The 22,870-nt window shown below is 48.2% G+C and overlaps 9 protein-coding genes across 9 annotated transcripts; 3 read left to right on the top strand and 6 right to left on the bottom strand.

Moving 5' to 3' along the window:
* Positions 1 to 197: 197 nt before the first annotated feature.
* Positions 198 to 5,131, bottom strand: HD556DRAFT_1391162 (uncharacterized protein). The gene is made up of 12 exons (XM_041303556.1): positions 4,762 to 5,131; positions 3,118 to 4,703; positions 2,127 to 2,943; positions 1,750 to 2,069; positions 1,622 to 1,693; positions 1,470 to 1,559; positions 1,106 to 1,417; positions 910 to 1,056; positions 735 to 857; positions 624 to 683; positions 460 to 556; positions 198 to 402 (listed from the first exon to the last, which is right to left on the bottom strand). Exons 1-11 carry the CDS (start codon positions 5,027 to 5,029, stop codon positions 467 to 469), a joined length of 3,885 nt encoding a protein of 1,294 aa, XP_041157533.1. The 5' UTR covers positions 5,030 to 5,131; the 3' UTR covers positions 198 to 402; positions 460 to 466.
* Positions 5,132 to 5,328: 197 nt separating this feature from the next.
* HD556DRAFT_1242172 (uncharacterized protein) lies at positions 5,329 to 6,274 on the bottom strand (the record flags this gene model as incomplete). Its single annotated transcript, XM_041298252.1, has 4 exons — positions 5,329 to 5,480; positions 5,531 to 5,781; positions 5,834 to 6,160; positions 6,219 to 6,274. The coding sequence occupies 4 exons, from the start codon at positions 6,272 to 6,274 to the stop codon at positions 5,329 to 5,331; spliced, it is 786 nt and encodes a 261-aa protein (XP_041157532.1).
* A 1,262-nt stretch (positions 6,275 to 7,536) lies between these two features.
* On the top strand, positions 7,537 to 9,274 carry HD556DRAFT_1391147 (uncharacterized protein). Its single transcript, XM_041303555.1, has 3 exons — positions 7,537 to 7,558; positions 7,606 to 8,227; positions 8,286 to 9,274. The coding sequence occupies exons 2-3, from the start codon at positions 7,762 to 7,764 to the stop codon at positions 8,987 to 8,989; spliced, it is 1,170 nt and encodes a 389-aa protein (XP_041157531.1). The 5' UTR covers positions 7,537 to 7,558; positions 7,606 to 7,761; the 3' UTR covers positions 8,990 to 9,274.
* A 1,620-nt stretch (positions 9,275 to 10,894) lies between these two features.
* On the top strand, positions 10,895 to 14,011 carry HD556DRAFT_1242255 (uncharacterized protein; the record flags this gene model as incomplete). Its single annotated transcript, XM_041298263.1, has 3 exons — positions 10,895 to 11,875; positions 11,927 to 12,642; positions 12,691 to 14,011. 3 exons carry the CDS (start codon positions 10,895 to 10,897, stop codon positions 14,009 to 14,011), a joined length of 3,018 nt encoding a protein of 1,005 aa, XP_041157530.1.
* A 453-nt stretch (positions 14,012 to 14,464) lies between these two features.
* Positions 14,465 to 15,462, top strand: HD556DRAFT_1242165 (meiotic nuclear division protein 1; the record flags this gene model as incomplete). The annotated part of the gene is made up of 8 exons (XM_041298251.1): positions 14,465 to 14,527; positions 14,590 to 14,604; positions 14,660 to 14,702; positions 14,751 to 14,831; positions 14,900 to 14,934; positions 14,989 to 15,096; positions 15,146 to 15,305; positions 15,341 to 15,462. Coding segments are annotated over 8 exons (627 nt in total), but the record flags the coding sequence as incomplete, so codon positions are not given.
* HD556DRAFT_1391140 (uncharacterized protein) lies at positions 15,146 to 16,032 on the bottom strand. Its single transcript, XM_041303554.1, has 3 exons — positions 15,923 to 16,032; positions 15,777 to 15,864; positions 15,146 to 15,726 (listed from the first exon to the last, which is right to left on the bottom strand). Exons 1-3 carry the CDS (start codon positions 16,000 to 16,002, stop codon positions 15,484 to 15,486), a joined length of 411 nt encoding a protein of 136 aa, XP_041157528.1. The 5' UTR covers positions 16,003 to 16,032; the 3' UTR covers positions 15,146 to 15,483.
* A 55-nt stretch (positions 16,033 to 16,087) lies between these two features.
* On the bottom strand, positions 16,088 to 16,868 carry HD556DRAFT_697449 (uncharacterized protein). The gene is made up of 8 exons (XM_041311338.1): positions 16,821 to 16,868; positions 16,658 to 16,715; positions 16,594 to 16,603; positions 16,529 to 16,546; positions 16,423 to 16,474; positions 16,333 to 16,370; positions 16,241 to 16,277; positions 16,088 to 16,192 (listed from the first exon to the last, which is right to left on the bottom strand). Exons 2-8 carry the CDS (start codon positions 16,666 to 16,668, stop codon positions 16,173 to 16,175), a joined length of 186 nt encoding a protein of 61 aa, XP_041157527.1. The 5' UTR covers positions 16,669 to 16,715; positions 16,821 to 16,868; the 3' UTR covers positions 16,088 to 16,172.
* A 1,552-nt stretch (positions 16,869 to 18,420) lies between these two features.
* On the bottom strand, positions 18,421 to 19,861 carry HD556DRAFT_1242071 (voltage-dependent anion channel; the record flags this gene model as incomplete). Its single annotated transcript, XM_041298241.1, has 5 exons — positions 18,421 to 18,599; positions 18,652 to 19,265; positions 19,320 to 19,435; positions 19,489 to 19,768; positions 19,818 to 19,861. The coding sequence occupies 5 exons, from the start codon at positions 19,859 to 19,861 to the stop codon at positions 18,421 to 18,423; spliced, it is 1,233 nt and encodes a 410-aa protein (XP_041157526.1).
* A 1,557-nt stretch (positions 19,862 to 21,418) lies between these two features.
* On the bottom strand, positions 21,419 to 22,858 carry HD556DRAFT_1242175 (voltage-dependent anion channel; the record flags this gene model as incomplete). Its single annotated transcript, XM_041298253.1, has 5 exons — positions 21,419 to 21,652; positions 21,705 to 22,245; positions 22,299 to 22,662; positions 22,711 to 22,745; positions 22,794 to 22,858. The coding sequence occupies 5 exons, from the start codon at positions 22,856 to 22,858 to the stop codon at positions 21,419 to 21,421; spliced, it is 1,239 nt and encodes a 412-aa protein (XP_041157525.1).
* Positions 22,859 to 22,870: the final 12 nt, after the last annotated feature.

Below are 22,870 nucleotides of genomic sequence, written 5' to 3'. Positions count from 1 at the left end.
TTAAATACGAGCGCTAAGATTACGAAATATGAATTGCTTCCGCGGAACCAGTGCGGAATTCGGAGTCTGGCCAACATGCAAAGACTTGATCTCCCCTTTATCTCCCAAAACATATTCCGACCTGGGTGAAACTCGTGGCATCTCAATTAAAGACAGTCGGCTCGTTCTTAGGTTCTATTAAGAATATTCACGCTCAATTCGCCTGCAGCCAGAATGCATTTCCGCCTCTAACCTACATTTAGTGATACCGGCATGGTCGTCAATCTAAGAGCATCATGATCTCGTGCGTCTAATTATCGTAAGTGATTGTCAACAACTTCTTGTAAATCCAAAAAGAAGGTGATCGCTGGAGGATGGGCACCGATTGATTGCAGCAGGCTGAAAGCATGAGTAAAAATCACTCTATAGTATAAATCATTCCAATTATTCATATCTAGCGTCAGAAAAATTGTCACTTGCGCATATATCAAGATGACAGTACAGGAACTGCATCAAGACCCAAAGGAAGCATATTCTGATCTCGCAATGCTGCTTTCTCCCAAGATGAAGTGCGCAGCTATTTCAGAAAGGTAGTCAGTGAGCAACATTGAAGAAGAACTAGCAAGTCATGAAAGGACACTAACATGCTCAATCGCCTCAGTAGTCGAAAGGATATTCATGTGATCGGGGACGAAGCCCCCATTCTAGTGCACAAGATCAGTGTGGGCTGGATGCTCGAAGAGAGAAGACAGTACCACTTGAGACTCATCAAGATCGCGGAAGGCATGCCGCATATCCAGAGGAAGTTGCGTAGGTATTACAAGCACATGGATGGTCGGAGAGAAAGGTTTAGATATTGCCACCTTCTTCGCCATGGCCTAACATATGAAATCATGCGGGTGATTTTCATAGCAGAGACATGATACTTACCATGACGGTCTGAATTGCTAGAGAGATATCGGAACGTTTGGAACGTGCGTGTTTTCCAACCAGGACAAAGAATTCCAAAGAGCAGTCGATAATGTACACTGATTGCTGAAGTATAGTCTCTGCCGATATCAATGCAACAGCACGAATCTGCATCCATGTCAGGTGCAAGCCAACCGCATGTCATCAAACAGCATACCGGGTCGCCTTCGACTGTGGCATCCACGATCCAGCATCGAGGATCACTGGGAGCAGAAGCATTTCTAAATCTCCAATAGTCTGCCTTGGCGTAATCCCCAGAGTCACCAAGGACCATCCAGAACATCTCGTCATCTACATCATTGTCACCTTCTCGAAGTTCCTTGATAGAAGTCCCTTTCGCGGCGGAGACCTGTGCGTAATCTCGGGCAGCATTGCGTTCCTTCGGAGTTGACCCACAACCATGCCAAACATAAATCTGGTCAAGGATAGAGACACAATAACTATAGCCTGAACACAGGTTTCGGATGCTCTGTAATCAGGAGTTCAACGTTGTTCCAGGTCTGTTCATGCGAGCAGCATACCAAATCCAACTCGTCAATATATATGTATTCCTCGCTCGAGCGCACCACGTGCATTGCTGTATTTTCAGAAGTCCAGTGCGTGCGAGTGCCCTAGGGAATGGGTATTAACGTAACAGCATAACAACAACGTCGTGAGGTATTATGATACCGACCTGCCGGATTGCAATCTTTCCTCCCAGAACATGAACAAGTTCTGGAGGTTCATGTCGTTGGAACACTGTTTCCTGGAAGTCATTTCTATGTTTTATGTCTAATTCTTCCCTTAAAAACATATCCTTACCAGAGCTGATCCATACCGTCTTGCAAGCTCATCTGCCTTCTTCTGCTCTCTCTCGCCAAATCGGCATTGTTTCCCATGCCAGCACCAAACCTTCGTGGAAACAAGCCCACCGTCACGGGCCTTTCCGCGGTGTACAATCACCAAAGCCTCCGTATCGTAGAAAATATGAATATCGCACAGGACGGGAGTCGCGGTGCCGTTATTGATGGATAAAGTCTCAACAGAGATGGTGTGAATATTCGGGTCAGCGCTAAACGTTGGAGGAACAGATTTCAACAGAGCATCCACATCGACATTTGGCAGGGACTCGTTCGTGTGATCTGTCAGAAGAATCGAATCAATAATTACTTGACGCCAAACAATGTAGCTCAACTCACCGATGTGAACAACATCGAACACTAGAGATGAACTCGACGCAGTGCGCTGGATAGTTGGCTTGACTCCCAGACTACTTTTGGAGCTTTCACCGACGAGTTTGGAATCCAGCAACGCCTCCCCAGATGATTTTGCCAATGTTCCTGCTGGAGACGACACAGGGGTCTTCACTTCCTTCAGCGGTGGCATCATAAAAGAGGAGTATTTCTCAATGCTCGACTTCCTCTTCTCAGCCTGAGAACTCAGAATGCCAGGAGCAAGTGGACTCAGCGTGCAATCGTTCCCCTGCTGGGCCCCACTCAAAGCTTGCGCAACATCCATGACGGTGGCGCGATTCCCTGTGCTAGGAGTGCGGCCATGTTTCGCTGGCGAAGGTGAGACCGCGCGCTCCTTTCCAAGAGGAGGTTTCTCCTTCACTTTCTCTGCAGTTTCTGGTGCAGCCGCTAGGCCTGGCAGAGCCAGTCTTCCCACCGTACCGTGCGGTTTCTGACTCGGGGGAGGCTGGCCTGCAGTAGAATTTGAGGATGCAATAGGCTTTACACCAATCAATGTCGGTTCTGTCCAGCGGTCTGTGACACGACCAGTGGTGTTAAATGGTGCGATCGTCAGTGGAAGCTGTGACTGAGGTTCCAATCGAGATCGTATCATTGGCTGGGTGGGAGCAATTGGAAGCAATTGAGTGTTTTTTGTTGAGGTGATCGGTTCTACCGCAATCGGTTGTGGTAAAGTGGCTTTTACATCAAGAGGCTGTCCTTCAGGAGAGGCAACATGTCCAGAACCACCTGTTTTGCGAGGTTTCTTCGCTCTATCCTTGGTTGGCTAGTAATTCAGAAGCCGGCAAACAAAGAAAAATCGAATCACGGCAAAAAGAGTGCGTATTCCGATTAAAAACCATCATATACCATTAAACGAAACCAAGATATCAAAAAATGTGGATATAAAGAAAAAATCCATCAACCATCGATGCGTTGAGCATTACCGGAGAGCACGCACATGACTCAATGGCTTGTTAGGAGACGAAGATACACGCGTCCTCGCCTCACTCCCGTCCGCTTTCACCCCGAGTTCATCAACATTGCGAACGACTGGATCATCACCAGTCTTGGTTGGCTTGATGTATGCAATCATTGTGGTGGATGACCCTAAGTTATGATTCGCGCTCTCTGGAAGAGCACTGGTCTTCCCAGATGCCGTTTTCGGAAGGGTGGGAATGGATACAGCGCTCTTCAAAGGAAATTCTGTGTCGTGTGTTTTCACTTCTGCCTGCCTGGCTTCCGGTGTCCTTCCGCGGTTTGCCGGGAATGGGGTTTGTGGGGGCAGTGATGGTGTTCCAGCATTATTCATTGCAGGCTGCCAACGGTCTAAGACACTTGCTCTTCTAGCATTCTTATCTCGTGTTTCACTGGCGGCTTGACTTGGGGATCCAAATGTGCTCTCCCTCCTCGCGGCTCCTGCTGCTGATTCGAGGCGCCCACTGGCTTGAACAACACTCTGCACAAAGCCACGACCCTGCAGCCGGCTGATACTTGGCGTTGGATCCTTGGTAGATGAATTGACAGGCGGACACAGAAAGGCAGGGGAGACCCCGCGTGATGGTTGTGGAGAGTAAGTCTGCCGCACAGGGGACGTTGGAGTGACAGATGGAATTGGAGTAGACTGTTGTCTAGGTGTCCAAGAGGGCTGAGAGGAATTTGAACGTGTATAAATTGGGCTCTTCGTGTAGCCAGAATCTGCATCAGGCGTTTTTGCACGATTGGGCTCAGGGTTGGGAGTCTTCGCCCGAGTATGTTCAGGATTAGGCGTCTTGGAGTATACAGATTCTGTCACTGTCTTAGCACGGACAGATTCAGGATTGGGAGTCTTCACACGAGTTTCAGTAACAGGTGTCTTGGGGCGCATCTCCGCAGTGGTGGGGGTTTTCGATCGAGATTCAACGAGGGAACTTGGTGGAACCACAGCAGCTCTGGCACCATAGTTCTGAGACAGACGGTAAGAAGGCGAGTGTGGCGTTTCTACTCTCAGCTGTGCTGAAATGTTGCCCGCGGGAGTGCTTATCCTGCGCTCCCGGATGCCTGGCCCTACAAGTCCTGGGTTCAGAGACTGCGGCTGACTTTCAAGTTGTTCCACATAACGACGGGCGACAGAGGAAGTACTAGTAGTACGGGATCTCACGATATCTGGTGTGGAAGTGGGAAATGCACGAACGGGTGTGCTAGCGGAAGGTGGAGATGTGGCAGCTGCAGGAGGTTGTGCACCTCCTTTGACCATCCCCGGCATAGCGATTCCATTTCTTCCGAATATTGGATGCACGGGACCGTGATCCTTACGCCCATCATGCACAACAGTGGCATCCTGTTGTGGCTCGTGGCGTTTCAATCGAGGGCCAGCAGCCGTCGATCCACCCATAAATGCAGCCAATGACATAGGGGCTCTCTGGGTCGTTGTATTAGATGACACTGCTGCTTTATGTGAAGGTATAGCTCGAGGTGGCTTCTCTGAGGCAGGTGCACTGGTAGTGTTGCCCGCAAGCAGATCATTTGGCGAAGGAGTGACACTAGATGATGATTCCTGTAACTTGCCTATGCAATCATCTACAAGTTAGAGAATATGGAAGTGTCCACGCCAAAAGATACCGACCCAGATCAATGCCATGCATGCCGACGCCGAAATCACCGCTCATGCCTGATGTACTTCGTCTCATCCTCGCAAGTCGTGCCCGTACGATTTCTTCCTCGAGACGACGCTGCTCTGCCTCATCATCCGCGTTGACCTGACGTTGCATTGCCTTGATCTTGCTCGTCCACTCCGCCAGGCCGTTGTCAGCTGTATTGGAAGTGGTATAAACAGGTGCAGGAGGAAGGTCAAAGCGCGGCGAGCGAGGTGTGCTTGTCTGCATCGTGGACATCGACCGACTATATGTCAGTCAGAGAGATTACTCGTTGGCTCAGTGAACAAGGCCTTGGATCGCAGCGTATGGGAACAACTTTGTCTGAACCCTCGAGTCCAGATGTGTGGAGGCTGACGTAATTCCTCATTAAGCTCGCAATTTCCCAATTGCCCCTGCTTTGATTGCAAGAGATCGGTTCATTGACAATATTGTACTCTACGAGCAGACAACATTGGTATAATGTTCATGATAGTAAATAATTCACCAAGCTGCTCAACAGTCCAAATAATTTCATAAGTCCGTTACAAAAGTAAAAGTTAAGCAAAGATTGCAAAGGCGGCTGAAACGGCTGCAACAGCAGCAGCACCCATTTTGAGACTACCAACAGAAAGCGCAATAGCACCACTACTGCTGGTTGTTGACGAGGAATTGCCTGCTGTCGCCTGAATACTAGAAGGCATCTGACCATCTGCCAGAGGATGTGAGCGCATTGACGAAATAAAATGAAACCAAAATTACCTGTGTAGTTGGCACCACATTCGGATGAGAATGAACTTTGAGCAGCGGTAGCAATACCAGGAAGACCCTGACTAAGGACGGTATAGGCGGCCTTAGTGCAATTGGTGCAGATAGCACTCGAGGGAATTCCAGTGCTCCGACCGGACACCAATTTTGTGACAAGTGTGATTATGCTATTTAGCGAAAGAGTCGTCGTGGCAGACTGTATGCCCGTGAGCACCTCAGGAACACAATGAGTGGTCAACAAAATGCTAAAAATTGATCAGAAAAAATGGAAAAGTAAATGATAGTTGCTCAACTCACTCTGTCAAACACAAAAGCTGTCGAACAGTAGGGTAAGAGGCCTGAATGGATGTGACAATAGCAGTGGGATCGGTGGTAATTACTCCAAGACTCGAGAGATCAGTAGAACATCCCGAAATGACGTCTGTTACGACAGTTTGGAGGGTCGAGTTACTACAGGCGGCTTGAGAGCACAAGCCCGAAATCCAGGTGTTGACACCAGGAATAATCGAACTTGAGTTTGAGTTCGTGATAACGAGCGAGATAAGTCCTGATGGATTCAAACATGCGGCACTGGACGAGGTTGAAATGTTAAGCAGTGCACTCTGGCACTGCGAAGAGAGTCCCCTGAGCACAAAAAATATCAGCCCAGTTTCCCCCAAAAAAACACTTTGCTCTAACGTACGATTGAGCAACGGCGAAACCAGCGCCAGCTAGAAGAATTGCAAAGTTGAAGAACATCGTGAATTTAGAGGTTTTCAAGGACTAAGTTATTAAACGAAGGGGAAGATTTGAATAGTTACAAGATTACCGGGGGAGAATTCAAAAAAAAAAGTGGGAGAGCCTGCTGCGCAGTTCACTGAGGTTCATCTGCTTTATATTGTCCACAGTAGTGTGACGGATACCGGGATTCCACAACTTTTTTCGGATGCAATAAATCCTGTGCAGCATAGGCGCATGTTGGGGGCAAGACTGCGCAACCATGGTTTCTGACAATGTCTCGTCCGTAAGTAGTAGGTCAAAATTCTTTTACCTTGAGCGCGCTGGCTATAGTACGCAGCAGTGACCATTGTTTTTGTCATAAAGAAATGTTCCGGCTGTCTCAATTCTCCATTCTATAAGGCCTGCCCAGAGGTGACTATTTTGTCTACCTCGCTCCTATATAAATAGGCAGGACACTCACAGCGGTGTTGTCACATCTGTTGGCATGGCGGTATTGTATGTTTTAGAAATACAATCACCATCTGACCTGGTGCCGATGGGGACCAGACAGTGCAGGCTGACACTGGTACTCAAATTTCAAAGGTGGAGGTCACTTGTTGAGCACTTGTGCGCACCTAATTAGGATACGTAAAGCCGCGGAAGATTCCATAAGAGAAGGTTGCGCCTTCTGTTCAAATACATCCAACGCAATTGCGATTCCTTATCCTTTCACAATTCATTTCTATCAGTGGCCATAAAGATTGACCAACTCACTTGTTCTTTTCGTTCTCCCCTCTTTCTCTCTCTTATTTGTACGGAACTGGGATTTAGTCTTGTATCATAGTACTAGAGGCTATCGCACCCCGCGCAAGTCCCGCGTAGGACACCCTCATTTTACTTGTCCCAAGATCTGTGAGTCTCTCTCTATCTATCTGATCATCGCTACGATAATTCTGATGTCCTTGACGCGTCGAAAGACCATATTCGACGCGTTAAAATTTTAAATCTCTCTAGTGACCGAAACCGTGATGACTAACAATCGCGCAACCAGCCCCGCGTCGCCTTCCCCGTTAGAGCGCTCATCATCGCGACCCGCTGCGGACCACCTTCCACCAAGGCCCTATAGAAGCCTAGTAAAAAAGTCAACATCACGAGCGGAAGGAGTGGTCTGTAAGAAGCGCAAGCGGTCCACGGAAGCACGTGAACGCAAGGATTCCAATGATGGAGACAGGATGTGTCTTGCCCAGAGGCTGCGTCATGATGATGATGCCTTCATTACTGACCGCTATGCACGGTCTGGCCCTTGGCGCGCTCCTTCCTATCGTAAGGAGCACCACCGTAGCAGCTCCCCTGCACCTAACAACCACAAGGACAGCAAAGGCCCCTCGTTCCATATTACCAAATCTTCCGATCGCCGCACTTCTAACGATAAGGGAAAAGAAAAAACGTCTTTACCCTCCCTGAATAATGGATGTTCTGGATCTGTAAGTGCTTGTCATGATGCACAGCACCCTGCATCGCAAGGCATGCCATCTGTACAGTCCGTGGATAGATTTCTAGACAGCATCGATTTGAGCATTACTCCTTCATGCAATCCGGCGCTTGCCAAGAGCAAGGTTCCCGCGACACCAATTCAGCAAGTACTTCCCCCAACTCCTGTATCCATTGCACCCATTTCCCTGCCTTTGCTAGAATCTTCTACGGTTGAGCTTCGACCAATTCCCTTCACTTTTGGACCAGAGAGGCTTTCTCTCTTACACCACGGGCACCCGTTGAGTTACGACTTGAACCTACTTCCTGATGACCCTATTGGTCCTATCACATTGCTTGGAGCAACTCAGAGCGAACCTGGCGCATATCTTGTTGCCGCAGCACACTACAGGCGGACTGGCCGTTCTCGTGCAGCTTGCAAGGTGATTAGGGCCTTGCTTGGCAAGCATGCCCCTGCTACTCGTGCGGGCGGTGTTTTGACTGGGAAAAACAAAGAAAATGGTGAAATTATTATCCTGGAATTATCACTGATTATGTTGGGCACTGACGGCTCTCAAAGGTCCCTTCCATCAGGCTTCCTCATCGCTAGCGAAATCTCCCGCACCTTCCGTATTTACACCCATAGACGTCAACACCACAGCTCACGACGCCGCTGTCTTACGCTCTGCCATTCTCGTTCTCGCAGCCTGTCAGCTGGACATAAGCCGCGATTCTTCATCTCCCGAAGAGAGGATAGCACATGCAACCGCTGCTCAAGAACTTTTTCGTACAATATACGGAACGAAAAACGACTTAATTTCTTCCAAGTCAGGAAATACTAGTACAGATGTGAACGCCCTAGGACTAGCTTTTGCAGATCACACCCGAAAGCTTTCCACCGCCAACAACAGCCTACCTATTTCTATGTCCAAGCAAACATCAGGCGTCCCCACTGCTCCCGCTTCTACTCGTATTCTAGCTCTAGAGGATGAGCTCCGACTCACGCGCATAGCCAAGTCTACAATTGAAGCCGACCTTGCTGCTGCGAAGAAGCGCCAGGAACGCACTGACCTGTCTGTCAGAGAAGCTGAGACCCGTTCTCGTGACGCCTACCGATTACTTGAGACCGAGAGGGATGAAGTTCATAACTTGAAGCGTCGACTCGTAGAGACGGAACGGAAGGTGTCGGAAATGGAACAGTCAGCTGCTGGTGCCGAGTCACGCGTGTGGGTGAGGCTGCGGGACATGGTTTATGATCAGTTTGGGAGCACAAGAGGTTTTTGATGCGTGAGCTAAGTGTGTTTACGTTCGTCTCTTCATCTTTTTCAGAACATTGCGGGGTTTAGAATCAGGACCAGTCATGTGGTGCATCTCATCACAACCCCATCACCATCATCATTGCCACTTGTACATCATATCATTTCCTGCAGCATTCGAGATACCGTGTTTCACAGTCCACAAAAGTGTATGTTCTTGTAATTATCCTCCATGTATGGAACTAGCATAGCGAGAGAATAGGAGGATACGTTCCATTGGAATTGTGTGATGTGAGGAAGCTGAACGTCCACCTATCGTGCCTAAGGTTTACATAAGCGCTAGTAAGCCTCGATATCTCCGACCTTGTAAGGGCCCCAATGACCTGCGTTTCAAATGGCTTACTCCGGCCCACCTTACGGCAGAAGGTACTGTTTCATGTACGTATATCGGACGACTTAAGTAAGTCAGGTAAAGGGTATTTTTAGGTTGGCTGGCATGCTAACCGTTTTTTCCTTGTCCAACTTCATGCAGCATTGTCTGGCCCACCCGTCACTCGCTTAGTCCGCTGTGTTCTCGCGCAGTGCCCCACCTCTCCCGCTGGCATTTTTTCTCGAGTTTCTCCCGGCTAGCACATAATAATTTGTGTTATTTTGACTGATTGAATAGTCACTACATCAGGACATGCAGAATAATTTGTAAGTACTACCCTCAGCCTTGGATCGTCACCGCTATTCTGATAGTGTGTGGAGGATTGTGCAGTTGCAGCTTGAATGTCTATGGACGTGGCGGGTTGCATATGCTACCACAGCACTGTTGTCCTTACTACTGAAAAGGAACGATTATGCTTATTGGTTTATAGTCTGACGGTCTAGGGGGGACTAGCTGGCTCCTAGACCTATATTTTCTTCCCAAGGTCTTGCCCATGGCATGATCATCTACCATAGTAACTTGCCAGCCTCTCCACTGGACTGGCCGTTTCGTCGCTCGTGGGACGACATGCTGCTCTTTCACGCGATTCACACTCCAAGCGAATGTACACTCGCATCCCAAGAGTCTCCTTGTGCAGTCCTCTCCACTTCTGTGTCATTCCCGGCATCCGTCAAAGAAGGTCAGAAGATTGTCCAAAAACGGTGAGGGCTGCGCGGCATTCAAATATTTGAATCCGCGGGTAGTTGGTGCCTCAGCCGATCAGCCAAATGTGTTCTACCCGTTTTTCTCCATCAAGCTTCTAGCCTCTAGGATTCAGACAAACACGCTGGTCTGATGAACTTCTTACGTCCCGGCGCCCACCGTACATTGCACAGGAATGTGGGGGAAATCGGGCGTCGCTCGAGGGATCCGTAGTAACTGTTGAACATACAGACGTGGCAAATGTTTGCATCGTCCGAAATCAATGGTATAATATAGATTTATTTTGTACATACAGCCTGTCCGCAGCTCGGTAACCTGCGTTATTGATGTTACGGTCTTCAATCTAGTGGACATTTCCCATGTAATATTAGTACTAGTCTATAGCTACGGTACGGATCACTTGGCTAGTCTGTGTCGCGTGTAACATACATAGTTTATGTTGAGCTAGCAGGCACTGCCAAATATTATGAAACTACTACTATCTGATCTGTGTAAACGGACAGGGCCGGCCGGTCCAGGGACCGCCTGGGAAATGGATCGTGGTATATTGCCGCAATATTACCGTTCGAATTTCATCGCCTCATTTCCTGCCTCAAACATAACACTGTCCCTGTTCTTTGATTTTCCTATACGTCCCCCTTTGAGTTGGCAGTGTACCGGGTTGTTAATCGGTTATTGACGACGGTGTCGAGCTTCGCTCATTGTTTACGTCGACGGCTAGCCCACGTATCGTTCAGCTGGGGAGCCTTTATTGTTCCCTGGACTCTCACCGTCAATTTTGGTCGGGTTATTTCAAGCGTTATGGCTGCGGTCTCGACCATTATTCAACCTTCGCGACCTGATTGTAGTCCTGTTCCGTCAACTCTTCCCCCGAATCTTCATGTCAATATCTTTCAACGTAGCCTCGCCATTTCTGATCTCGATTTCAAGGACAACCGATACCCCACTCTCACCCTAGACAAGAGCTTCCATAACACTAGTCCCATGATTATTGGGTCCACAGGTCCGCAGACTTGGGGAGCGACTGAACACCAACATCCTCCATCTCGTTCGGAAGCAATGGAACAAGCGCCTCAGGACAAAGAGGATTTCAATGCTGATGACCAACAAGGCCTACAGCTCAATATGATCTCTAGCTCCTTGTCGCAGGGAACAGCCCACCGTATCGGCGAACGTTATAGCCTCGACGATAACGTTCGGACATCCGGCAGCGGAGGGTTGATAAATTCGCATCTTTTCGATGACTCATTCAAGTCCGCTGGGGAGTCTTTCACAACTTTACCTTCACCTCCACAAGCACTTCGCGATGTTCCGGCTTCCCTCAAACCTGCCAGCAACCGGCAGCCCTCTTATCCCCAACTCGATGCTCCTGGTCCATCCAGATTACCACCCCCAAATGGGGTATCCACATCACGATCCTACAGTCCCACTATGGGCATCACGATTCCCATTTCTTCTAGTCCACGTGCATACGCGCAACATCCCACTTACATCACCCCTGCCGCTGCCCCAGATCCGATCAATCCCATCCTCTCCCCAAATCCCCCAACTCCTCCTGAGGAAATATGTGTAGAGTGTGCAATGCGTGACCAGGACATGGCAGATGTAGTCGTAGTCGGTCCTGGGATGTGGGAGCGTGAAAGTGATGTACTCTATGAGGAGTTACTTCGCAGAGAACAGGAGGACGAGGCAGCTGGAATCTTATCATCCGAGTGCTCTTCGAAACCTAGAGCACGAGGCGGACGCTTAACTGAACAAAACATCAAAATATGGCACACGATGGTAAGCAAATCTGGTCGGCTCATCATTAGTTATTTTAATCATTCAAACTAGACTCCTCGAGAGCCAGCATCGAAACAGCAGACTCTGGAGCAGTACGTGAAGGCACAGCGGAGTCTCCTCGAGGCTGAGGCACTTGCACACGCACGTGCTATGCAAGAATCGATGCAACTGGAGCACAAGATGCGAGACACGTACTCACAATTCCGCCGTTCAGCCTATGATTTGAACGGCGGAGTAGAAGATGCTGCTTTTCGTCTCAAGCCACCCCATGTATCCATTGGCCAGAATGGGGCCCTCGGCCATCATATCCGGAGTCCTTCACGTGACCTCACAGTTCTGGAGAACGGTCTCATCGTTGAGCATGTCGACATTCGTAAAGAAGAAAAAGAAGAAGAGCGCCGCCGTAGGAATGAGAAGCGGGATCGTCGCGGCCGGAAGTCTTCTAGAAGTTCTGCAGTGGACGTCACCTCCCTTTATTCGGTCCACAGTCTAGGTCCGCATACTGACAGTGGTCTTGGACCAATGCAAAGCTCGCGATACTCTGCTATAAGCTCCATCAGGCCAGTCAGCTCTCTGACTGCGCCAGCGGACAGGCAGCAAAGTTTGGGTCAGGTTTATTCGCAAGCATCATTCTCAGATGCGCACAGCCGAGGGTCTGCTTCTCCACGACGCTCGCGTTTCTTTGGCTTCAAGAATTTGAGTACTACATGGCGTAGCCAGGATAGTCTCGCTCATTCGGGGATGTCGGGCAGTATGATTGATATGCAGTACGTATTTTCTTCCATAAAAGGGTCATTTTCATGACATATTTGTAGCGTGGCCCTGCATCATGAAAGCACTGGACTTCGCGTACGATCGCCTGTCGGCGATCGGAGTATGCTATCTACTCCCAGACATAGTCAACTGTGGCCACCAGTGGAACCCCAGGAACCCCTTGATACGCCGGTCGATGAGAAGGACAAATCGAAGAAGAAGCGTAAGGGTATTGCAAAGATATGGAAGCTCGTCAGGGGAAACAAAGAGAATCCGCAGGACCATGCGAGCAGCCGAGATTTGGCCCGGTCTCAAGATACTGAGCGGAATGAGGATGACTTGCCTTTGGCGCCTCCACCCCCTTTGTCATATCTGGTCGAAAGAGGACCAGGAGAGCACCTGGGAAGCAGTGGGCGCCACGTGTCCACTCCATCGCTTCCTTCGACATCCTCGCCGCGCAACCAATTTTCTTCTTCAGGCATGTCCCCTTCGACAGCGCCGTCTAGCCTCCTTCCCTCACCTACTTCTTCACGTCCATCAGGCATAGATCGTGATGCTGACCGCAAAAGCAGCGCACAAATTGACGAGAAAGAGAATTATGCCGTTGTTGCTGACGAGAGCGGCAGACCAAAGTCACTTCATCCTGTTATCTCCGAGCCTGATATCCGTCAGAAGCTCCAGCAGAATACTTTTGCCTCCACCAATGGCATGACACTTCCCAGAACGACCAAGCCACAAGTCATGCTCTCTCGGGAAAAATCTTTGCCACCCCTTCCCGGTGAGGTCAAACTTCGACCGAATAATCCTGGTGCGGAATCACGGCCGCAGACACTATACACCTATGATCCTCGTCAGGTTGGTCAGGAATCTAGTGATCTTACTCTACCGCACGCCCCATTCCGCACAGAACCCAGACGACAGTCTTTCAGTGGTTCCACCTCCCGTCCTAGCCTGGGTATTCAGACCATGATGCCCTTGGGTGCACACGATCCTTCAAAAGGTCCTGGTGGTATGTACAATGAGTTTGGCATCTCCAGACGCTCGCTTGGCCCCTTGGAGCACATCGATGAAAATCCTCAGCCATTTACACCCAGTAAGCGGAGGAGCAGATTTGGACTTGCGTCCTTGCTGGGCAGGAAAACTACACAGCCAGAGCCAGCCAAAGGTAGCGACTCGCATGAATTCCCGCCGTTAACGACGTCACTCTTCGAGGGGGAAGATAACCTCACGACAACATATACCCATTCCATATCTCGCCAAAGTGCAGGTCCGCGTATGTCTATCACCTCCCGCAAGGCGCTGGAGGAGCGGGTCGAGCAAGACCGAGAATTTATCGCGTATCGCTACCCCTCCCATGACCAGCGCCTTGATATCCTGCGGTGACGCAACACCATCGTTCATGCCCCCTTTCACGTTCCCTGCTGTTTCCTCGCATGACGACCTTATCTTGTTTAGTGTCTGTATATCATCCTGCGTTACATCCTCCGCCTCTGCATTTTACTTAGCTTTCTACATCCATTTTTACCAGGAACAAATGCTCGCGTTCTCGCTCCAGGACTTTGACTGCATGTTTTTCGTATGTAATCATCACGGTCATTTCTGCTTACTTTCACGTTACTTCCACATGTAAATGCATGCATTCATCGCTTGAACCGTTTGTAATTTCCGATTAGGTAACACGTGACCTATACTGGCTTCCTCGCGCGACGCGTTTCACTCCTTGAGTAATATCTTCTACGTTTCCTCTGTAAAGCAAACAAGTCGGAACACTATCTCTGTTTGAAAAATGGTATGGAATCCTTTGGTCGTTATTGGTTGGTCATGCAACATTTTTAGGCACCACGAGGTCTGTCTTTGGAAGAGAAACGCACTAAGTTATTGGAGATATTCCACGACTCAGTGAGTTATCACCCGTGCCTTTGCAATTTGATCTTTCCGAACTGACAGAATATGGGTGTCAGAAAGACTTCTATCAAGTGTGACCTATCTTATCTCTCAGATGACTTATTCTGACTTTCGATTGTTCTATAGTTGAAGGAGCTTGAGAAGCTGGGTCCCAAGCTCAAGGGAATTGGTATGACTATTTTTCACACTAATCGGATAACGCTTAAAAGATCCCAAGTTTCCCAGACGGTCAAAGAAGTCTTACAGTCCCTCGTCGACGATGGCCTTGTCCAGGGTGATAAAATCGGTGCTTCAAACTGTATGCCTCCAAACCTGGATATATGCGCTTGATATGCGCAAGAACCCGGATGCTAACCATGTTTGAAGTTTTCTGGAGCTTTCCTTCGCAAAGAGGAACTATTGTTGAACTGTTCGCTTTTCAAGATGCGAATTATACTGACATGTGCACGCCATAGGTCCAAAACCGCCTAGACAGCGTGAAGGAGACAAGGGCCAGTCACGAGGTTCAGCTAGCTGAGCTAAAAACAGCTATCGAACACGAGAGAACTCTCAGACCCCTAAGTGTTGGTTTCATTTTCATCCGACGAATAATAAATAATCAGGGAGAATTAGGACTCTCGCGCGGCAGCGTTGGAGCAGCTTACTTCCTTGAAAAAGCAACTCGCTGTTCTACAAGAAGAAATCGATGCTTACGGCGCTTGTGATCCTGTGAAAGTTGAAGAGAAAAGGAGAGCTGTCACACTGGCACATGAGGCGGCAGTACGGTGGACAGGTCAGTAAATGCCCGTCAAATCATTTGCTATTTAGCAACAACCTCTTCAGACAACTATTCCATCCTTCTTTCACATTTCACTCGCCAAACTGGGATGGACGCACAAGACATTAGGAGGTATTTGGAGATCGGGGATGATTATGAGGATATCTTCTGAAGTTTTGTCCATTCGTAACAATTACACTATGTCTGAATCACTCATACAAATGCTTTCTCTGTCGTCACTAAAATTGCTACTGCGTGCCCTCTCCACTGATATGATGACTGGTCGCGATGCAGCTTTGAATGTAGACAATTCGTTGATCGATGCGGCAGACCCACTATCCCGCGAGTTGAGGCTCACAAGGAGGGTATTGCAGTATAGCGAACAAAGAGGTAAGTCGAACAAGACGTACACCGCCGTATTTGGAAAGCCAAGATACTGAAAGCGACATGAGCACAAGAAATATCCGAATTGTCATGATGACTCACTGTAACTATGTCGAGAATAGCGAATAAAGTGGTCCAAATTCCACTCAACACAGAGAAAACGATCAAGCGATAGATCATGTCACTCAATCTATTCACAAGAACAAGGTGTTCAGCAAGAGTCAGACTTCTTCCAGAAGAGAACTCACGCAAACGACATGGCTTGTCTGTGCAACATGCGCAAATATTTGGCCAAAAAAAATGCAGTCGCAATATTAACAAATGCCATGACGGCAAGATAAGAAACCACGATTCCCTTTCAATGAATGTGAGGTTGCATAATGGGACAGACTTTGGCATTTTATTATCACCTTCAGCGACGCGGTAAAGAAAACATTCTTCCCACTTTGAAAACTATGACGCGTTCCTGACAGTAGATCTGATGTTCGAGCGAAACCCTCACCTCTCAGCGACACAATCTATGGATGACGTTTAGTCACAAAAACATCGAGGAGCCACAAACGTACAAATTGCAGCCCCAAGTTCAAAAAGAGCCAAAGGGATCTATTTGGAGCCATCTTAAGTGTAGACTTTAGTACACAGCCGAACTGATCCTGACCCAGAGCGAGGGGAGCACCCTTGATCTCGTTTCGCTGACTTCACCAAGACGTTAGTTAAGTATGTCAGTCTACAAACCGCGTAGACCTACGTCTTTGTGCTTTGACGACAAATATTCCTTGCACAGAAACAGAAACAAGGGCCTAGTTATCTCAGGAATGAGCACACGCGACGAAAGGTTCAGATTATGATCTTACCGAGAGAAGAAATCCAGTCTGTGCTGCATTAGTGCAATATATGATCGTAATGCTAGACGACTCACTGAGGACACCCTATAACAATATTAATCTCATACAGAAAAGTGGCATGACATGCAGGATACTTACGGAAGGACCATCTCAAAAAATGAAAAATCTCCAAAGTGAATGACTAGGTAAGCGTACGCTGCACTTGATGTCTGGAGATTGCCGGATCAGAGACAAATATCTTGCTTACCTCCGTGCATTATCAGCATTGTCTGTGCAGCGTTCATCATACTAAACCACAAACCACAACGATATTAGCAGGAAACATTGAAAGACTTGCAGGTGACAAACAATATAATAGCGACCTTCGGTAAGCTCAGGAACGTTCACGGAACAGAGACGACAAAAAGAGATTCACCGTAGTTTTTAGCCATCGATCATCTCTGACATAACTATAAATTGGGTCAAGCAAGCACTTGCACCACTGGCAGAGTTTACCAACCGGGTATAATAAGAAAAGCTAGAAAATGGTGAGGATGCAATTGAGTATATGCGTGATTGCTCACGTTTGCACGCAAGACACTCCCCAAAGTATAGCGCAGAGAACTGTTGAGAGGAAATAAGCTCCATACGTTACTCCGAGAGGAAACGGCGGCATCGCGATCAACGCGTTAGAGAGTAAGGAAGGGACACTAACAGACAGGGAAAAAAAGGTAGTATCATTTCTGGGCACGTTTTTTGAGGTGGGATTCAGATTAGCGTCACCTGCCGTTACTGTCACTGTAAAATTAGACCCCTGATAAGACTTGTTCGCTTATGAACACTGAGAAGAAAGGCTAGGCACACTGAGAAAGAAAGGATATGGACACCTCGTCGGGAAAAGAGAATCTGAAACTTGCCAATCCATTGCCGCTGCAAACGGTTTCGAGACCAAGCAGTGAATATCATCACCCGGTCAGTTATTCGCACAACGCTGTCGTCGGCGGGTTTTGGAGCTATATCCATCCTATACCCATGAAGCAGACCAAATTGAGGAAGAACCCTCCGTAGCCATGATGGAGCACTGGACACAGGGTGTTTTGCCGTACTTCAAGACGTACGTGTTGTCAGGGATCATGGGATCAAAGCACCGGCAGTGCCAGTTGTGCACGGTAACTTACCATTTCCTGTGTTGCGGCAGAGTTCCAGCTATAGAAACCTTTAATTAGACTCGTTTAGAGTTTTCACCTGAATTATTACGGAGGGTTCGAAAGCGAAAATTTCGGAATAGGACACTCACAACTAATTTCAACTTAAGCAGTGCAGGAAAGCGACATAAAACAAACTTGGATGCGAGAACTGCGTATGCATACCAGCGCTGGTATGTACATTGTGACTCGTTAATCGCAAATGTCAAAAAGGCACCCATGCGTGCCATGGGCAAAGAGATGTCATAAGTCGACCTCGCTTGTCAAAAAAAAGTTTGATGCTTATGGTGAGCTTACGGCTCTGGCACGTGATGGAGCAACGCGATTGAACCAATTATTCAATAAGCGGTGTGCTCAATTCTGAACTTGTCAAGTTGCCAGCTAATCGCTGAACTAATCAGCGCCGAAACATTGTGAATGGTCTACCATGCACCTCATCGGTTCTAAACCATATTTCCTAGCTAGTAAACATGCCTAATGTCGCTTATATTACTAGTACTAGCATATCTGGTCGATAAAACTTCACTCGAAGTTATCTCGCGCTGATTTCATCTGATAAAACCCTCTTCCTACTAAGTTTAAGTGGCCGTCAGGGATAGACAGACACTGAACCAGGTGATTTTTAATTCTCAGTGTCAAGGTTACAGGAAAGGAATAGCAAGGAAATTCTACCATGTGCGCAACTTTGTATGTATGCATGCCCAATTCGAAAGGGTACTACGTAAAGCTACTCTGGTGTATAGAAATAGTATGGCTGGTTCCCGCAGGTTTTATACTGTCGGTAAACTCAAGTGGCAAGAGTGGAACTACGATATCCGGCGCTACAAATATGGACCTGTCGATGACTGCTAGGCTGGTTCTTGCAAAGATGCTGAGCCACAGAATGAAGACAATGACTATCAGAGATGGTAAGTAGGTCTAGAAAATAACAATGACGGATATTCTGACCTGTCCACGCTGCGCCAAATCCACGGAAAATGTCGCTGTTCAGAACGTTCCCAAGCTTTATCGAGAGAAGGGCAAATACAGCATTCGGGAAAATCAACCCTTGATACGTGATGGAAAAGGGTATAGCCCCCTCATTTCTGAGCACACTCAATATAGAGTTGGAGGAAATGATGATCCAACAGATGCCCATCGACCATAGGATGTAAGCTCCACAGAAACAGAACGAGAATATTATCTGCCCTCCAGCCTCTGGGAAAGTGCCAGAGACGTACAGCGGAAGGATTTCAGACAGGTTCTGGCCATTAATAAGTAGCGAGTATCCTCCCTGACCGAAGGGACCCAATGCGACGAAAGAAGACAAAACAAGCAGCTTCTCTGGCGGACCGCTTATGACAAGGCGTGCGAGGTACACCGTGATCATCATCAACGCGAGACTGAGACCAATGATAACCATAGTCAACGAGAACAGCGCTGTTGATATGGCCAACTCCATCGACTGAGCTTTTAGCGCAATTGAGAGCAAACCGCCGGTTGAAGATGCAACGATGAGACTGATAGCTGGGAGTAGCCAAAAAGCAGTCATGGTATCAAGAGCGTGTTTCTGCTCCACCATCCTGTCAGCCACACCATTAATGATACACCATGAAAATTCGAACTTCTGTACTTACATCGCATGCAGCATTCCAAAAGCGATGAGGTACGACACAATGGAGTCGAGCCACCAGCAACCCCAGAGGGTATATAGAAAACCAGTGCCTCCAAAGTTCCATTCTTGATGGGCTACCTATAAATAAGAGACCATCGACAGTAAACATAAACGAACAACAGCAAGCTTACTAATGCTATATTGATCAATGTCGTAGCTCCCGCTGGAAATGCACCCATGAGTGGGCCCTGAGTTGGATGTCGGATCATCTTGAGCCAGGTGTCAGGGAACATTATGTATCTCGCGACAGTCGCCCCAGTAAACAAGACAAAGAGCAGGAGATTAAGACAAAAAACCATCAAAGTGACGACCTTGATCGCCGGACTACCGTTCCAGTACGGAAATGCGTGAACCAGGGCAGACGTACCCCCAGTGCCCATAATCACTGTATGCCAGGCCCAAGTAAAATTCCTGTTGCACATTGATCAGGAGGCTACCATGGACATAGTGTCGTGCGTACCGTATACATTCTCTCCATGATTTACGTGGAGGTCCCCCCAGCATATCAGCGAGGCTAATCGAACACTGGAGGCAGGCAAGATATCTGCACTCAAGGAAGAGGAGTCGTACGTCTGCAACCTATGACCCACAGTCCCCCATTTCCAACAACATATATATGACATCTTGGACTCATTGGATTCCAGTTCGCGCCAGCTCAAAGCCAGCTGTACAGTTCAAATGATGCCGAGGAATATTTTGGGGTTAGAGTTTTCCGTTTGACAAAGCGTCCATAAGCATTTGCCATGGGTTGTGGACAGAAAACCTCCAATTGAAACAGGAAAGAACAGGTACACCTCGATTATCTACTCCCAGCGAGAGTACAACCTGCGTTTTGTCGAGGAAACCTCTGGTCAAATTATATGACCAAACGAACAATTCGCGGGTACTCACCAATGACTGCAGTACGACTACGTAGCGGAGATCCGAGAAGGCGTCACAGCATAGCGCTGTCCTACTCTAGACCACACTAGACGTGACGCTGGGGGTGACATCATTAACCAGACTCGTAACCAAACTACACGTCAATTTGATATACGCCACAAAAATTGCACCAAACTGGTCATGAGCGCTGAGCCTCACTGACGCGGCTCTGCCATTCCTTTGACTTTCCATAAACAAGTTGACAACACAGCTTATGCGGAGGTCCGTTACCTACATGCTGTGAGTCTATTTCAAGTCTATATGACGTGTATTCTTCTAGGCAATGAATTGTGGACCGATAAGACATGCGGCCGTTAGTGGGAAATTATTGAATCACCTTGTGAAACATCTTCAATACTGCGGTCCTCACACTCTCCGTCGGCACATAACTGTGGGATCCAGCATTGTCTCTGCACGAAGACGCCAAATCCCTTTTCGGTTCAGAAACTACCGAAAGGGATACCTCGATGAGTGGGTTTAGGGTCTCGAGGGGTTAAAGGCCACAAGGCTCGAGGTCTGAAGCTTCCTAGCCCTCCCCAACCGTAAACTACCCTGCGTGGGTCATGGTTACTGGATGCGACTGGCCAATCATTGGACGCGGTTGTAGTCGTGCGACGGAACCTGTACTCCCACTAGGTATATAGGCTCAGTAGTATTCCTGAACAGAACGAGAAGGTCGGCGCGGTTGGCGTAGCGGTAGTCCCCTGACGAGGACTTTCGCATGTTCGAAACCGCTGCCATCCCCGCCATCCTAGTGCCTAGCAAATCGACCCTAATCCTAGGAGACGGGTGACTGCAGCAGGTGCTAAGAACGTAGTTCGCCTCGCGACACTCTGCTGAACGCTTGGGCTTCACTTATCTAAGCCAGTCGCTAATAATGGGTGAATCGGAATAATCAACTTAGTATGAAGTGGTGGTAATTTATACACCTGCCTCCGTGCGCGATCTTAGGATAAATGAAAGAGAAATCTGTTTACAAGACTTTGTACACACCAGAGATTGATGGGGATACGGAAGGCCCATTTTACAGCCTTGTGGAATTATTTAGTTACTAGAGGACAGGTCGACCTGCGAGATGCCTCGCCTCAGAAATTGCATGTAAGGAGGTTGGAACGTACGTAAATCTCTCCGATATCTTGTTCAGTTTTTCAAATCGTCTGCACTTCTTTCCGCATCCCTCGTTGGTCCCCCCATTGTGACCTCTTCCAGACACGGAGCTTCAAATATACGACCGCTTGGGACCATCCGTATTGTAGGTAAGGCAATACACACCCACAATATCAGGGTCCCCACCGAATATATCGAACCCCACACACGAAAGAACGTCGACGAAAATGTTGTCGCCAAAGCCAAGTTGAGATTTGCGTATACTCCCTGTGAAAGGTCGGATTGAGCGCGTCACCATTAAAAAGCCGCAGATACGCACGTTGGGAAATACAGTTCCCCAGAATGACAATCGGAATTCAATGCGTTCCCGACGGAGGGTGTAGCCGAGACCGAGCATCGCAAAGAGTATCCACATACTCGCCAGTGACCACAGAACCATAGCACCAACTACACATATCACCTCCACTGCTTCTCCGGTTCCAGATTGCCTCAATAATCCGCCGACATCACCATAATTTAGAGGTAATAGTGAACGAAAAGAAGACCCCAACTTTAAAAGTGAATATGCTGCCTGTCCACAAGGACCGACGGGGAGAAAGACGGACAGGATTGATGCACCCGTGGGGTAACCGTATACGACCAGCCGAAGGATGTATATCGTGAGTAGCATAAGGGAAAGGGTAAGACCTATTGTAACCATACACGCGGAGAATGTCGCCGTTAGCAACGCATACGAGGGAGAATAGACCTGAAGCGCTGGCACAAGCACGCCTCCAGAAGAAGATCCGACGACGAGGGTCACGACGGGAAGAAGCCAGGCAGTCGTCATGGACTTGAGCGAATGTTGTTGGAGAGTAATCCTATGGGACTTATGTCGACTCCAGCTCATCTTCGTGATTCGTGAACCACTTACATAACGTGCATCATGCCAAAGCAGCATGCCATTGAAATCGCGACGTTGATCCACCAACATGCCCACACCGTGTAGATAAACGGCTTCCCTCCAAAACCATATGTCTGGAATATGTCGCTACCGGCAATGTTTATTAACGTAGTCGCGCCCATCGGAAACGTGCCAATGTACAAGCTCTGTACAGGATGCCGTATCATGTGAAACCAGATGCCAGGGAAAAAAATGTAGCGAGCTGCAGTGATGACGCTGAATAGCAGAAAGAGCACAAGATTGAAGAAGAAAAAGCCGAGTGCAAACCCTCGCATTACCGGGGAATCACCTGCATAAGGAAAGTTATGGAAAAGTATGGCGATTGAGCCAGTCCCTACAAATATTGTCAACACAACGCATAGGTAGGTGTATTTCGACTCACCCATTGTAACAGCAAACCATGCTGGAGTGAAATGCCTGAGGATGGTAAGTAAGGACTTCGCACGAGTCGACCAGTGGACGTACTGAACAATATCTTTCAATGATTTCCTACGAAGAGTAGTTGAGCCGATGTCTCCGATACGATTCATGGTACTAGTGTC

The sequence above is a fragment of the Suillus plorans genome, assembly GCF_016647745.1.
Source record: "Suillus plorans strain S12 chromosome Unknown HD556scaffold_49, whole genome shotgun sequence".
Taxonomy (NCBI): Eukaryota; Fungi; Basidiomycota; class Agaricomycetes; order Boletales; family Suillaceae; genus Suillus; species Suillus plorans.
The sequence above is the reverse complement of the archived record's forward strand: the minus strand, read 5'-3'. Positions and strand labels throughout refer to the sequence as shown.

What these genes read in the sequence shown, in the direction of transcription:
- HD556DRAFT_1391147 (XM_041303555.1), top strand. Translation starts at nt 7,762, where the DNA reads ATGCCATCTGTACAGTCCGTGGATAGATTTCTAGACAGCATCGATTTG. An exon ending in TGGGAAAAACAAAGAAAATG is followed by an intron (nt 8,228 to 8,285) that starts GTGAAATTATTA and finishes CGGCTCTCAAAG; the next exon opens with GTCCCTTCCATCAGGCTTCC.
- HD556DRAFT_1391140 (XM_041303554.1), bottom strand. Translation starts at nt 16,002, where the DNA reads ATGGCATTTGTTAATATTGCGACTGCATTTTTTTTGGCCAAATATTTG. An exon ending in AGACAAGCCATGTCGTTTGC is followed by an intron (nt 15,865 to 15,922) that starts GTGAGTTCTCTT and finishes TCTTGTGAATAG; the next exon opens with ATTGAGTGACATGATCTATC. An exon ending in CTATTCTCGACATAGTTACA is followed by an intron (nt 15,727 to 15,776) that starts GTGAGTCATCAT and finishes TGTCGCTTTCAG; the next exon opens with TATCTTGGCTTTCCAAATAC.
- HD556DRAFT_697449 (XM_041311338.1), bottom strand. An exon ending in TGTCGTCAAAGCACAAAGAC is followed by an intron (nt 16,371 to 16,422) that starts GTAGGTCTACGC and finishes GTCTTGGTGAAG; the next exon opens with TCAGCGAAACGAGATCAAGG. An exon ending in TGAACTTGGGGCTGCAATTT is followed by an intron (nt 16,193 to 16,240) that starts GTACGTTTGTGG and finishes CGTCATCCATAG; the next exon opens with ATTGTGTCGCTGAGAGGTGA.
- HD556DRAFT_1391162 (XM_041303556.1), bottom strand. Translation starts at nt 5,029, where the DNA reads ATGTCCACGATGCAGACAAGCACACCTCGCTCGCCGCGCTTTGACCTT. An exon ending in CTAACAAGCCATTGAGTCAT is followed by an intron (nt 2,944 to 3,117) that starts GTGCGTGCTCTC and finishes CTGAATTACTAG; the next exon opens with CCAACCAAGGATAGAGCGAA. An exon ending in TAGCAATTCAGACCGTCATG is followed by an intron (nt 858 to 909) that starts GTAAGTATCATG and finishes TTCATATGTTAG; the next exon opens with GCCATGGCGAAGAAGGTGGC.